General features: G+C 38.0%; 3 protein-coding genes across 4 annotated transcripts; 2 read left to right on the top strand and 1 right to left on the bottom strand.

Moving 5' to 3' along the window:
- Positions 1-254: 254 nt before the first annotated feature.
- On the top strand, positions 255-2,268 carry LOC117983434 (cytochrome c oxidase subunit 4 isoform 1, mitochondrial-like). Its single transcript, XM_034969986.2, has 3 exons — positions 255-453; positions 1,060-1,252; positions 2,121-2,268. The coding sequence occupies exons 1-3, from the start codon at positions 262-264 to the stop codon at positions 2,255-2,257; spliced, it is 522 nt and encodes a 173-aa protein (XP_034825877.1). The 5' UTR covers positions 255-261; the 3' UTR covers positions 2,258-2,268.
- A 2,858-nt stretch (positions 2,269-5,126) lies between these two features.
- Positions 5,127-10,198, top strand: LOC117983431 (uncharacterized). 2 transcript variants are annotated; one of them, XM_034969979.2, is made up of 8 exons: positions 5,127-5,150; positions 5,909-6,019; positions 6,524-6,707; positions 7,049-7,331; positions 8,064-8,152; positions 8,653-8,716; positions 9,161-9,321; positions 9,986-10,198. In XM_034969979.2, exons 1-8 carry the CDS (start codon positions 5,138-5,140, stop codon positions 10,029-10,031), a joined length of 951 nt encoding a protein of 316 aa, XP_034825870.2. In that variant the 5' UTR covers positions 5,127-5,137; the 3' UTR covers positions 10,032-10,198. The 2 variants fall into 2 exon arrangements, with proteins under 2 accessions (XP_034825870.2, XP_034825871.2); XM_034969980.2 differs by lacking the exon at positions 5,909-6,019.
- Positions 10,052-12,969, bottom strand: Vha13 (V-type proton ATPase subunit Vha13). The gene is made up of 4 exons (XM_034969989.2): positions 12,784-12,969; positions 11,892-11,992; positions 11,679-11,777; positions 10,052-10,594 (listed from the first exon to the last, which is right to left on the bottom strand). Exons 1-4 carry the CDS (start codon positions 12,863-12,865, stop codon positions 10,523-10,525), a joined length of 354 nt encoding a protein of 117 aa, XP_034825880.1. The 5' UTR covers positions 12,866-12,969; the 3' UTR covers positions 10,052-10,522.
- Positions 12,970-14,928: the final 1,959 nt, after the last annotated feature.

Below are 14,928 nucleotides of genomic sequence, written 5' to 3'. Positions count from 1 at the left end.
TAAATTGGTATACACTTAAACTTTCTTCTCTTCTGTAGAACTCTCGGTGCGCTAGTCTGACTCGCACTTGGCCGGTTTTTTATATCATAGATAGTAACTATAAATAACTATTTATATAAATAAAAACAGACATTAATCCACAAAACCATGAAAAAAAAAATTGTCTGCACTGTCAAATTGTCAACGTAGTCAGATATAAATATTTGTGAGGATTTTTTATAAAGATAATAATTAATTTAATATTACATTAGAAATTGAAAAATGTATGCGTTCATTAAGCCTCATGGTACTTTCATTCTCTGGGCAAAAAACATTAGAACAGTTTACGGTTGCTGCAGAACTGGGACTAGAGAGATTGTCGGACACGGTATAAATGGCTGCGCGAATTACAAAGACGATGTCCTTTTTCCCTTCCCTGCAGTAAGGTTCAAAGAAATGACTAGAGATATTTGTGTGAGTAAGATCAGTAGGTATATATTTATGAATAGCTTTGGTACCTATACTCATCAAATCTCAACTCAATCCCAAAAATTCAGTCCACTGTACCTACTAGCAGCTACTATCGAAATCTAACATTTATTATTCCTGATGTTGGTAGGTTATTCTTAATGGTCGTTTAGAACGATAGATCACAATATTCTTTAATAACTGCATTCTGATCAACTTCCTTGATTGTGAAATTAAGGACATACATTATCATCATCATCAACCCATCGCCGGCTCACTTCTGAGCACGGGTCTCCTCTCAAGATGAGAAGTGTTTGTTTGGTCATAGTCTACCACGCTGGCCAATTGCGACCAATTGGCTTCACACACCTTTGAGAGATTATGAAGAACTCTCAGACATATGAATTCACTCACGATATTTTCCTTGACCATTAAAGCAAGTGATATGTAATCATTGTAACTCCGAAAAATTTGAAGTGAGTGCCCGAGATCGAACCCTGGACCTCTCGAATCTGAACCACTAGCCTTTCATTCACCACTCTACTTTTTAACAAAGATTCTTTCACCGCTCTACTTTTTACCAAAGATTACTCAGGCTCGAAATTGATTTAGGCACTTAAAGAAAAGGAGAAAGGTGATTGGCGAATGCTCTGCTGCGAAGAGAAGAAGGCACTGTATCGCGCCTCTTTTTGCCAAACTTTCGCAGAATTCCAAGCGTCAACTGGCTTGTGGAAGCTAATCCTCGGCTATGTATTCTTTATCACATCATTCGCATTCTGGGCTGCCATGTTTTGTCATCATTATGGTAATTTTTGAGTTACTTACTATACCTACCTACCTAATATGTTTACGTAGAAATTATAATATTGTAGGTACACTAGGTACCCTAGGTAGGTAGGTAAGTAGCAGTTAAAAAATGATAACGAATTTTTTATGTACAGTTGAAGTATGTCGACGCGCCTCATTTCGTTCTTCTAAAATCTAAATAGATGATAGATCGATAAATCACATGCGCAAGTTCAAGTTATTTTTAGGGTTCCGTATCTCAAAAGGAAAAACTGAACCCTTATAGGATCACTTCGTTGTCTGTCTGTCTGTCTGTTTGTCTGTCTGTCTGTCTGTCTGTCTGTCTATCTGTCAAGAAACCTACAGGGTACCTACTTCCCGTTGACCTAGAACCATGATTGGCAGGTAGGTGTGTCTTATAGCTGGCTTTAGGGGAAAAATCTGAAATCCGTGAATTTAGGGTTAGATCACACAAAAAAAATTAAATTGTGGTCATGAACTAATAATGAGTATTTTCAATATTCGAAGTAAGATAACTATAGCAAGTGGGGTATCATAATATGAAAGGGCTTTACATGTGCATTCTAAAACAGATTTTTATTTATTTTTATGCATCATAGTTTTTGAATTATCGTGCAAAATGTCGAAAAAATACGACTGTAGTACGGAACCCTCAGTGTGCGAGCCTGACTCGCACTTGGCTGGTTTTTTCTAATGACATATGAAATACTTATTACAAATGTACAATTAAGTACTATTTTTTTTGTTTCGTTGACAAACACCAAGTCGCGTCATCTGATAATTTCCCTACTCAGTGGGTGTCCTAAAACATATTTTATCTTTTAGTAAGTAAGTACTTAGGTGCCTAAAAGATTTAACTGTTTCAGTATTTGAGCCGCTTCCGAGCTCATTTTCGAAGGAATCGCAGAAGGCACAGTTGCGAAGAATGCTAGAGTTACGAGTCAACCCTATTGACGGCATCTCTTCCCATTGGGACTACGATAATGATAAATGGAAGGATTGAAGTTAACATCTTATATAGATATAGTTTAAAACATTGTTAACTTTATGGTAGGTATTTATTTTCTCATAATATAGAAGTCTGAAGGCAATTGATTGTGTATTATGTTAAAAAATAAAATACCTATGATCATCGAATTTATTTTCATAAAACAATCCTATCTACTTACATTTTTTATGCTCACTTATGAGTTCATATTGTGAACGTCAGAAATTAGGTGCAGTGGATATTGAAATTCACCACCGTATGTCAACACTCGACAAACACAATTTCGATGGTGTACGTCCGAACTGTTATCTAAGTACCTAACTGTTAGAAATCGAATTGTTTTCTTATAATTTCTGTAATCGAAAAAAATTGGAATCCCCACAAGTCCTGGTTAAATATCTCGGTATTTTGAAATAAGTAAGTATACTTTATAAGATTCTTAGTCAGGTTTTGGAAAAAAACTATCGTTTAGGAAACACTGGCCGCTAAACTTTTTACCAAACTAGGCTGGTTGCGAGACCGTGTTCGAGTGTTCCGAGTCCTGACACGCAACTGTCCAGTTTTTTCAGGATTCGTTTTTTATGTTCTCTTCTATGATTGATCATTTTTTGACTTAGGACTTGGCACTTAGGTAAACACCTTTGTATACCTATCTCTATCCCACTTGCTTAGGCTCGAGTGAAAAACCTAAGAGCTTCCAGAACCACTGTATAAAATCTGTGTTGGTCACACAATCTGGTTGTTGGTGTATTTTGTGGTAAAGGAACATGTTTCAGGAACTCTTCCACAGCATCAAACTATAGTAGGTATAGTCATAGCCTAGGTAGGTCCTTAGCATCCTAATTAGCACGTAGTTTGTTGTGCAGTAATATTATAATTTATAATTATTGTCAGGATGTATGTTTATCCGTGCGTGAACCACTTAACGCAGTCTATAAATACTTGCGGGATTTTTGTGAAATCCAACAGTTTGGTGCAGTTTTATTAGTTAAAGAAGTACCTGAATACAAACATGAAGTGCGCTGTAAGTACCTACCTACCTATGATATTATTATTTTTGTAATTTACTATAATTGAACTTCAGAACTCTAAACTTAATTATTAAGTAGGTAAGTATAGTTATACTTAATAAGTAAGTTTAGAGTTTAGAATTAGTTTATTAATGAAGTAAAATTAATAAAACCAAGGAAACCTACCTTCTAGAGAAGGTAATATTGTGCCGTTTCGTTATCGACTTTAATAGCATTGCGTGTGTGGAAATTAGAAACTAGGTTCACTCAAGTACAGCTACTTTTTAATCTTTACTGACTTTTTACCTTTTTACCTTTTTACCTTTTTACCTACTTACAAATTATTTTATTTATTTATTTTTATTTTTGTATCAATGTACCAAAATTGTATGGAATTACAATAAGAGTAAAATAATTATACCTATTACTGTAATTTTATCAGACTTCTTTTGTTTTCAGGTGGCTATAGTACTTGCTCTCATCGGCATGTCACTCGCTCACCCGGCTCCGTCCGGTTTGAGTGGACTAGGTAACCTAAATATAATATAATGTTATACATAATATATTATTTTATATTTATAAAGTATAAAGGTGCAAACAAACTGTCGTGCTTACATTTAACTGATTTGGTATAAGTCCATCATCATTCATCACACCAGAGTGGGCAACGATAAAGGTAGTACCTACATCACAACTGACTAGTTTGCTTGCACTTTAATACTTCCTTAAAATAAATGATTTATAGGTGTACTAGCTGATGACCGCGACTTTGTACGCGTGGATTTAGGTTTTTAGAAATCCCGTAGGAACTTTTTGATTTTCCAGGATAAAAAATAGCCTGTCACTCTCCAAGGCTGAAACTAAGTGTACCTACCCATGCAAAAATCACGTTGATCCGTTGCTCCGTTGCGACGTGATTGAAGGACAAATCAACAAACAAACACACTTTCACATTTATAACATGGGTAGTGATTAGGCAGATTAGGATATTTTCTCCTAGAACAGTAAGGCAATTGACTTTTAATCATTCACATTTGGACACTTAAGATTATGGTGAATCCTAGAAGCTAACCAATACGATCCTTAACTCAGTAACATTCCATTTCCAAGAACTGTGATTCAGTACAAACTGACATAAACCTCCCTTTCCAGTGAAGGGAAGCGTGAAGAGAGCTCGACTGAGGCGGTTCTCCCGTTCCTAGACCTGCCCGAACACAACTTGCCTAACATAGCTGGCAAGAGCCCAGCCTAGCCAGTAGCCTGTATGTTATGCACAATCTGAAGTTACGTTTCTTCCACAGTATCTCCTCTGCTGCTACCCGCTGTAGAGGCTAGATCCAGCATCGTCAACCATGGCTACACCATACCCCGTATCCTTGTCAAACCTATCCCTATAATCAAACCGTTAATTGTCGAACCAATCATTAAAGTCCCCATCGCCAAATCTATATACGGCGGCTGGGGAGGTTACGGTTTATATTAAGTACCTACCGTCTTAGGTACTTAGGTATCTATCTAAAATAAACTGAACCGAATGTTAAAACACTGTTCCTGTTCTATACACATTTGTATCAATAAATCATGTTTTATAGCTGGCATGTGGTTTCATTTAATGTTTTCTTTCATAAAACTAGATTTGTAATCTTATTTATACCTATGTAGGTATGCTAAAAAGTTACAAGCTTACTAAATCTTAAATCTGGAGCACCTTAACAAAATACAACACAGAAACTATTGCTCCTAATAAATAAAAATAAAAATACCAAGAGCTGCGAAGGAAGAGCAAAAAATAGAAATGGTGTTACTTTTAATTTTATTTAGCTCTTTTATCATGATGTTTATAAGCACTTTAGCGCACCTGGATAGCGCAACTGATGTATCCAGAATGTCAGATGACAGTAAGTTAGGTACCTACTATATCTTACAATTCTAATTGAACAAATCATTATAGAGTCTTATGACGTAAAGCAAAGGATATCTTGGGCACAGTTTATACAAAAGTGATACAAGGATGATACACGGCGCGGACATATATATATCTCTTCCAAAAACTTGCATGATATAAATACATCATCATCAACCCATCGCCAGCCTCCTACTGAGCACGAGTCACCTGATCTCAGAATGTCTCAGAGTTGTGTCTGAGAAGTGTTTAGGTTGTAGTCAGCGCTGGCCCAGTGCGGATTGGCAGATTTCACTGAGAACATTATTTATGCAGAAGAACTCTCAGGCATGCAGGTTTCCTCACGATGTTTTGTTTCACAATTAAGCAAGTGATGTTTAATTTTTTTGAAAAGTTAGAGGTGCGTGTCCGGGACTGAACTCCGCTCTCCCTAATAGGAAAGAGAATAGGCTAATATGTCACTTTTTTAAATCGATTAGGTAGGTAGGTACATCACGGAAATCGTTATATGTACATCAGCGTAGTCGTGACGCTGGTACCTACGAGTACCTCCTATTTCCTACAGCTTCTAAGTAGTTCCATACAAGTAAGGAGAATTGAGGCTACACCAATTCAAAAATATGGATTTAGACAATTTTAGAATAAGGGATCTCGGAAATTCATGTAGTTTATACTTAGGTACAGCTACTCGTAGACAGTTGTAGGTAACTATACCTAACCTATTGTTTTTAAAATAATTAAATCATTAATTAGTGGAAGAAGAGCAAATATTCCGACGACTTAGTAACAAGAAGGAATGGGAATACGAAGGAATCCCTATCGAGTTGCCTCTCAGAAGAAATATTAATGTGATAACCCCTGGTAGTAAGTATGCGGTGCTTTTTATCATTCTACCCGACTTTAGAAGAGCTATAATTTTAGCAATATAGGTTTGTTTGTATACGTTCATCTGTGTCGTCGTATCTCGTAAACATAATCATCATTATCAACCGATAGACGTCCACTGCTAGTCTCTTGTAGGAACATCCTCACGCCACGGTCTTGCGTCGCCTGAATTCTGTGGTTCCTCGTAGGTAAACTTTAGATTTTGATAAATAAATTATCGTTAGAAGTAGATATGATAATTCCCTGTTCTGTAGCAACGACATGATGACTCATTCTAATTGAAAGGTATTTCCTTGCGAAGCCAGGGCGGGCCAGCTAGACTGTTATATTATTATGTAGTAAGTATGTAAAATATTTCGAGGATAGGTGTATCTACTGTTAAAACCCAATAACACTTTACTGGTTTCGGAGGGACTTATCGGGTTTTAGCAGTAGGTATACTCTCGATTTTATCATCCACAAATACTTTATATTATGTATCAGCGCCAAAGACTACCACGGAGCCGCCGCTCGACCGCCGCTTCCGTCGAATTTACAATGCGGACGAGGTGGCTACTATTGAGGACTACCCGTTTCTTGCTGCTCTTCTGGTCAACAACCAGCTGTGGTGCGGCGGTGCTATCATCCACTCTGACAAGATTTTAACGGCTGCACACTGTTTACAGCTGTAAGAAATTTAAATAATGCTACTTCGTTGATTTTTTGGAATAATGGGTTTTCTATTAAATATCACAGTGAAGAAAACCACTGTGAGAAATAATGCTTAATAGTTCGTCAAAATGTTCTCGGCGGTGTGTGAACTGTGAAGTCTTCCAATCCGCACTCAAACTCCACTAAAAACCTCCATATTTCAGAAAAAAGTCTGGAAAATGACTAGCCCACCAACCAGCAAGGTGACTGATGGCCGATGGATATGGATACTATAAAAGGCTAAGGGAGCAAGCTTTTGTTCGCACGCGCCGGCGCTGTAATCTAACACAAAATAATGTTGGTATTCTGCTCCCACAGGCAATATAATAACAGATTCTTTCGAGAATACGTCAAAATGTTAACTGTCCGAATCGGCTCCTCCAACGCGACCGCCGGTGGCGAGGTTTACAAAGTTACAGAGATCATCTTCCATCCCAACTATAAACCAAATACTCTGGAATTCAATTTTGCAGTCTTACGATTGCATAAAAACATATCGTATGAAAAAGAATATATACGAGTAGCGAAGATAGATTATTCCACGGATAAAAATGTGCCAACTGATAGCAATATAACATTTCTTGGATGGGGTTCGGTCTTGGTAAGTTTTGTTTAGAACGTCTGTAGCTGCTTTTTAGCGAGCGCTAAGCGCCTACCCACCGGTGACGCTGTAACGACCAGTACCTACCATAATTTAGGTATCTCTAGTCTCTCTGTGTCGTAATCCTCAGGAGTCGTCAGTCGTCACTCATTCAGTTACCAAGTTAGGTCAACTTTTCTAATCAGCACAATAGTTAATGATATTAAGTATTCTAGGCTTGACTTGGCAGTTAGATACCCTCAAACGTAAAGTGACAGTATAAAAATACCCCAAAATTGTATAGACAGAGATTCCTGATGCACGATAGGTCTTGGGCGAATCGTCCAAGCGATAGGTATACGAACCCACGACTTTTCGTTCAGTAGGTACGGACATACATCGACCTTTAGAAAGAAATAGACATAGCGGTTTCGTAGAGCGTTGTCTCTGTAGTTGAGAACGACAAAACGTCACATAGGTATGAGTGAAAGAGAACGCTCTACAAAGCCGAAATCTCATTCTAGGTCGATGCACAATATTTCTTGCCTGCTACTGTAAGTAGCTAGAACGAATGTGAAATAAGCAAATTCAATGAGCTGGTCGCTCAAACTGCAAGAATATGATGGCAAAGCCTGCTACTGTAAGTAGCTAGAACGAACGTGAAATAAGCAAATTACACTGAATGGCAAATATGAATAGGTAGGTATGTACCAACTTAAATGTTTTTGGATAGCAAATTATAACTTATTTCAGACTTCGGGTGGTTTAGGCGGTCAAGTACTCCTCCAGAAGTTGGATCTGCCTGTTTACGACCTTGCAGATTGCCAGGAAGTTTACGGACGGTAATACTTATTGCATTATTTAGTTGGTAGCTGGAGGAAAAATACAGCTACAGCTGCTGGTATCCGATAGATCTGGACGAAAATGGAGGGGATGAATCTGCGCACAGGTATAATAGGCTGACTTTCCTACCAAAGACTACAATCACTACCCATATTATAAATGCGAAAGTGTCATTGTTAGTTGGTTTGTCCTTCAATCACGTCGTAACGGAGCGACGGATCAACATGATTTTTACATGAGTACACTTAGTTTCAGCCCTGGAGAGTGATAGGCTATTTTTTATCGTGGAAGAAGGTTATATAATCCGAAATGATACCATTGCATTAGCCACAGGTTTATTAAACTTACTTCAGGGCTCCCGTCACAAAATTGTATGCTGACATAGTTTTTGTACACAAATTTTCAATTTTCATTTTCATTGCCCAAACTGCTCTAAAGGAGTAGGTGTGGCTATCCGCTATAAGAGAACAACTAAATAATATCGGGTATTATTTTCTAGAAATCTTGTCACACGAACTAACTTCTGTGCAGGATACATAACACTCGCCAAGAATGTTTGTAACGTAAGTAGATAGATATCTAAACCGTATACCTATACGATATGTAACTAAAGTCCCTAAATACCCATCTATCAGCCTAAGCGTCCCAAGATTTCCAAGCGTAAACACTCTACATAATAAAATTTGAGAGTACTTAGTCTATTGAATACTTTGACGTTAAAAAATCAAAATTCATTTATTTCATGTAGGACAACTTTATGCACATTTATGACTATGTTGTTTCGGTACTCGAAATCTATCAACGGTGTTTTGAGGTGGTGTCAATTAGTGATGTGGTCAACATCTAAGGTAAACCGGCGAGATGGCGTCGTCTGGTGGTGGTGGTCGATGGTGGCGAGCTTCTATATCTATTTAGTTATGATTTAGTTTATCTGCTAGTTTAGTGTATCTACTTAAATAAAATGAAAATCTTCAGAGCTTTTGTGCTTCGTTTTGTTAAAACTTCAGCACGACGCAGGAGGGCCGGCTATTATGGACAGCCGCTTAGTCGGCATTCTGTCGTTCTCCTCAAAGCGCTGCGACCAGCCGGACCAGCCAGCCGTGTTCTCTTCCGTTGGAGCTGTCTATCCGTGGCTGGAGACGCTTGGCGAAAAGAAGTTTACACTCACGTAAGCCTTGCTAATATCTATGTATAGTTCGCGACAGGTCGACATGGCAATTGGGGTAGAGTTCGAGAACTGTATAGGCTTACAAACCATGCGACAGTAACACGGCAAGACGTCATACACGCGTACGCGTGTACGATTTGTATTACAAGGATATTGTATATAGAACGACACAGGAGCGTGGCTCCTCTGCCTACGTGGTTTTGCAGCCGTAATATTCTAGGAGCCATGCGCATTGGATACACTTACATCATCCATTGTCTGTTTCATTTTAATTGTCCGAATTCCTTGAAATTATTTTTATTGTTGTTTTACAAAATACGTGACCTTAGCGATGTACCGAATATTTACACAATAACTTTTAGGTATTTTTTGCACTAGCCGTTAAATTTTAGTTTGATTTGAACCAATTAATAGAATAGATTTTTATTGAAAGTGTGCTTTTTATGTTTTTACCATGCTATCGGAATAAACTAACATTCCTAAAAACATATCTACTATTATCTATCGTATCTTATTAGATAACAAAAAATCGTGAAGAAGCGAGTTGAATATGCCCACGCCAATGTGTACTCTTTATGATTTTGGGGCCTACAAAGATTATGTTAAAAAATAGATAGCTTTTTAAAGACTATAGCAAAATTTTTGTGTTTTTTTATGTTTACAGGAACTCTGTCATAAAAAGCCCCGATTGGATCTCCAAAGTCGAATAAAATGCAATAAAACAAGAATATTACATTAGCAATATATTTCCTCTAATACTGTACACAGACAATGATACTATTCATAACAAGAAAAAAAACATTCCAAATCTTATTTTTTAAACTTCATATATGTATTTCTAATCAACATACCACATTGAATAACATACAATTTTAAAATACAAGTTTTTTTGTGTGTTCTTAAACGGATCCCCACGTTTTTTCTTGGAATGATATCGAGCTGATTTCGATTGGATAAGTTAACACTGATTAATAATATTAAAAATGGCAATTAAGCTATTATTTATTTACAGCAAATGGCAACCCTAATAATTATTAACCTGCATGCATTTCACGCACTCTAACTGTCAAGTTGGCATGCTCTATGTAAAGTTGCTACAGATTAGAAACAGAATAATTATTATAACAATAATAAATATATTTGTGTTCGCAAAGATTTAATACGCGAAATAGTTTAATTTATGCATAACCATAAAGTTTGCTTATGCTATACGGTAATTAACGTGCAGCTCTGGTTTAATATCGTACACCAAGTTGAGAATATCTGTGATTACCTGAAAAATTATAATTAAGATGTTGAATAGGAACAGTATTGTACATGTACTAAGGATACCATTGTCGTCCATGAAGCATCCTATCTTAGTTCACATCATCACTTTCCATCAGGTGTGATAGTGGTCAACTGTTTGCCTATAATGAGTAAAAAAAGCGCCACCAAATCAATAAAAACCCTCATCTATACAAACAACTGTGCTAATTTGGTTGTACTTTTCGGCAGACGTTCCTTGTGGAAAGAGTAGCACTATTTTTCATCATCATCATCATCAACTGATAGAAGCCCATAGCTGTAGCAAGTCCCACCAGACCAGCCCCCCAATTGTGTAAGAATAACCATTTCATGGCTATCGCAATCGTCAAGAAATTCTGCCATTTGATTGGTTGATTCGCTGTTTACATTTTTTCACAGCCAATCAAAGGGCAGAATTCTTGACGATTGCGATAGCCATGAAATGGTTATTCTTACACAATTGGGGGGCTGGGCCAATTTAGAAATTATGAATTTCCAAATTGTTCTGCTGGAAATTGAACATAGGTGAATATAGGTCTTGTAGGGGCTTGCACAATCCACACGCCACCGTCTTACACCATCTGAATCCAGTGGCTCCCTGTGACTTATATGAGGTTGTCTGGCCACCTAGGGGAGGGTCGCCATTTTAATCCCTTGGGATCCCCAACTACTTTTACATCTGTCAATTTAGATATTGTTTATAACCAAATTAGCACCAATATCATAAAGATTATAATTTTTAATCACCAATATAGTTGCCCATATTATCTGGAAATCAGAAATCATAATAGCTTAACACCCGTATACACAATCACTACTCTGAGGTCTCACAGTGCCTTGAACGCCCGGTGTTGGTTCTACCAATCAGATTACTCAATAATGCAGTGTCATGTGAATTTTCAGTAATCTGAATGGTGCAACCTACGCTATGCGTTCGAGCGCAATGCGAGGCCTCATAGTAATGATTGTGAATACGGGTGTAAGACCATTTTGTAGATATTCTATGATTGTATGTTTTTATCTAAAAATTATTACCAAAGTGTTCGAGACTAATAGTATAATATGCTTACCGCCTCCTGTTGCGTCAGAACCATTTTATTCATTTCTTCAATCTTCACCTTGGTCTCTGCATCAATCTTGGCCGCAACACCTTCCCTTGTGCCCATGTGCTAGCAAGAGAAGAAAAAAAAGTGTTCCATCATCCCATACAAAACTATCTTGTTGACAGTTGTCATACTAAAAATGTCTCGCGGCATAGGTAATAATCAAAAATTTTCACTAACCTTGGCTTCAAACTCTTTGAATTGCCTTTCTCGCTCCTGCCTGTACTTCTCAATTTCATCTTGAGCCTCTTCCTTGGCCTGCTTTAGGCGTTTCGCTTTTCCTAAATAATAAATAAGTATAGGTGTTAAAATCAACCATGATTTTTTATTTCCAATGAGATTAGACTGGGCTTGTTGAAACTTTTTCCACAGAAATTATTTTTAATCCATACATTGAAAATATTAATTAAATATATTATGAAAATGTTAAATTTTTTAATGCAATTCAATGTGGGTTTCATTATCATTCAGAAAGTTTCACAAGCAAGGTTCATAATATTATACCTAATAATACATTCATATTTGTCTATGGGATCAGTAAGCCCAATTATTGTGAGAAATCGGGTGGGTGAACTTGTTGTTGATAACTAGAGCCAACGGGTGAACACACAGGCATAGGATCAGAGTAATGTGTAATTGTTTAGCATAACTGCCAAAATGTTTGAATTATGCTCTAAGTATGGTCAAATTATTTATCCTTTCTATTTTTTTGGCTTCCCTAGGGAAAGAAGGATCAAATTTAAAAAAACCTAGTGTTCACCTACTTGTATGCAATGTGCTGAAGACTAAGTGAAAAAAGTTGTTAGAGATACAGATTATTTATTGCTAAGTCTATCATGATGTCATCTAAAATATCAGTGTGCTACAATAGAATATTGTCATTAAATTCACTATCATGTGATGCAAATGGATAGAATAAAACAATTTCGTAATCTGCCCCTTCGTTATATAGGTACCTACTTGATTGGGAAGTACCGTTGTTAAGAAAAAAAGGGTATTTTTACTTTCAACAAGTGCTGCAGCAAACAGGAAAGGGTGTTTCATACCCGTAATACGCAATTTTAAGACTTACGCTTTCTCGCCTCTGAAACCTTTTCCGCAGCGCGTTTTTCAGCAGCCAACAGTTGCTGGATCCCCTGTGTCTGACTCGCCATTTCTGATGATCACAAAAACTATATCGAGCAAGAATCAAGACCGAGACAAATCAATAACGTTGCAAGATGTCGATGTGATGGGAGAAGAGAAGTCAAGTCATATGATTTTGATTTTGTCATGTTGTCACTATTGGAGCTGTCATCGACTCGTGCCGTGATTGACTGCGTGAAATGAAATGTATTTCAACAAAAAATTAATTTGTAACTTCAACAATTATTTTTTATAGTAATTTTAACCGCTTTAATTTCGAATGTTGTAATTATTATGAATATAATCCATATTTTTCTAGAAAACATAATTTACTTCATTGAGTAACTAAAGTAGTTAATACTATAGGTAGGTACTGTAACTAGGTTGACCAGAATCTCATGAAAAATACCTACGGAATTGAAATTCCAAAGTTAGCAACACTATTCTCTCTGTGTAAAGCCAGAAGAAGAGAAAAAAAACACTGATAGGTATCTCTGTGAATAGGTACCCTATGTACAGTGCGACAAGGCTATCTCGGCGCGTGGCGAAAATCGGAACTAACGTTGCTATCAAGTGTACCTCAGAATAAGGACTGTAAAGTGTAGGTACCCTTTGTTCTTGTTTGAATATTTCTCGGCCATAGTTCAAGGTTCTAAGGCAAGTTCTAAGGCTTTTGTTCTTTGTGGCGCGTGGCCAAAATTGAATCCATAGTCTAAGCAACTACCTATTCTACATACAGTGCGACAAGGCTAGCTTGGCGCGTGGCGAAAATCGGAACTAACGTTGCTGTCAATTATCCACTTGGGGCACAGATATGTCCAGATATGCAACTAGCGTGGCCTCCTCAGTCCCTCTCGCTCAAGCAGAGGTACTTACGTGTGAAATGTTATTCCGTCTATTTTACGTTCGCTTCGGCTATTGTAGCCTAGTATACTGCAACCCACCATTGCACAATAATTTCAAAAACAAAAAACAACAAAACGAATCAATTATTTATTTACAATACTTGAGTCAACATGACCTCACTTCACGTTGTTTGCCAAAATCTCACGTACAAATACATCTTGGCAAACAAAAAAAGTGGCCACGGTGATAAGGACAAAACATAATCATTTTGTCACGTTCTAATGAGAGCTTAAATGCATTTAGCTATCTCGGTCTGACAATAAGTGTCACAATAGGGCTACTTCTAAAGGTATTTATTCTGAGCCTTGGGGCAACTCTCTATATCTTTATGGTTTAAATACAGGTGATCTCAGATCGTAGACTGAGTAAAAAACCGGCCAAGTGCGAATCAGACTCGCGCACTGAGGGTTCCGTAGTACAATCGTATTTAATCGACATTTTGCACGATAAATCTGTGCACTTGTGTCTGACATAGAAACCTGCCTAGGTAAAGTGTCAGAATGGGGCGCACAAAACCTAGTGCAATTTAACCCAACTAAAACACAGGTTTGCGCGTTTTCCGCCAAGAAGTCCCCTTTTACACTGCCTCTTCTCTTTCAGAGCACTCCCCTCACACCTTCCAACAGCATTGGGATCCTTGGAGTCCACATTTCGAGCGAGGTTCAATTCCGCGATCATTTGGAAAGCAAGGCCAAATTAGCCTCCAAAAAGCTTGGGGTGCTCAACAGAGCAAAGCGGTACTTCGCGCCCGAGCATAGGCTCCTACTCTATAAGGCGCAAGTCCGCCCTCACATGGAGTACCTACTGCTCCCACCTTTGGGCTGGAGCACCCCAGTACCAACTCCTTCCATTTGATCGGATCCAAAGGCGGGCTGTTCGACTTGTGGACGATCCCAAACTAACCGGCTCGTTGGAAAGCCTGGAGCACCGCAGAGACGTTAGCTCTCTATGCGTGTTCTATCGCCTGTATAATGGGGAGTGCTCTGAAGAGCTTTTTGACCTCATTCCACCCTCTTTTTTCTACAACCGCATCGCGCGCCACCGTAAGGAATTTCACCCTCACCATCTGGGTGTCTGGTGCACTTCGACCGTCCGCTGCGCCAGATCCTTCTTTCCACGCACGTGCAAACTGTGGAACCAACTCCCATCGGCGGTGTTCCCACTAGATTATAACATGGGGTTATTC

This window comes from Maniola hyperantus, chromosome 7, assembly GCF_902806685.2.
Source record: "Maniola hyperantus chromosome 7, iAphHyp1.2, whole genome shotgun sequence".
NCBI classification, from domain to species: domain Eukaryota; kingdom Metazoa; phylum Arthropoda; class Insecta; order Lepidoptera; family Nymphalidae; genus Maniola; species Maniola hyperantus.
Note: the sequence above shows the minus strand (reverse complement) of the source record. Positions and strands in the feature narration are given on the sequence as shown.

Excerpts from the sequence above, each read along its gene's own strand:
- LOC117983434 (XM_034969986.2), top strand. The coding sequence starts at position 262 with ATGTATGCGTTCATTAAGCCTCATGGTACTTTCATTCTCTGGGCAAAA. Across the intron at positions 454-1,059 it reads AAATGACTAGAGATATTTGT|GCACTTAAAGAAAAGGAGAA; the intron begins GTGAGTAAGATC and ends AAATTGATTTAG. Across the intron at positions 1,253-2,120 it reads CATGTTTTGTCATCATTATG|TATTTGAGCCGCTTCCGAGC; the intron begins GTAATTTTTGAG and ends TAACTGTTTCAG.
- LOC117983431 (XM_034969979.2), top strand. Across the intron at positions 6,020-6,523 it reads TAATGTGATAACCCCTGGTA|CGCCAAAGACTACCACGGAG; the intron begins GTAAGTATGCGG and ends ATTATGTATCAG. Across the intron at positions 8,717-9,160 it reads TCGCCAAGAATGTTTGTAAC|CACGACGCAGGAGGGCCGGC; the intron begins GTAAGTAGATAG and ends TTAAAACTTCAG.
- Vha13 (XM_034969989.2), bottom strand. The coding sequence starts at position 12,865 with ATGGCGAGTCAGACACAGGGGATCCAGCAACTGTTGGCTGCTGAAAAA. Across the intron at positions 11,778-11,891 it reads TCAAAGAGTTTGAAGCCAAG|CACATGGGCACAAGGGAAGG; the intron begins GTTAGTGAAAAT and ends TTCTCTTGCTAG. Across the intron at positions 10,595-11,678 it reads TTCTGACGCAACAGGAGGCG|GTAATCACAGATATTCTCAA; the intron begins GTAAGCATATTA and ends ATAATTTTTCAG.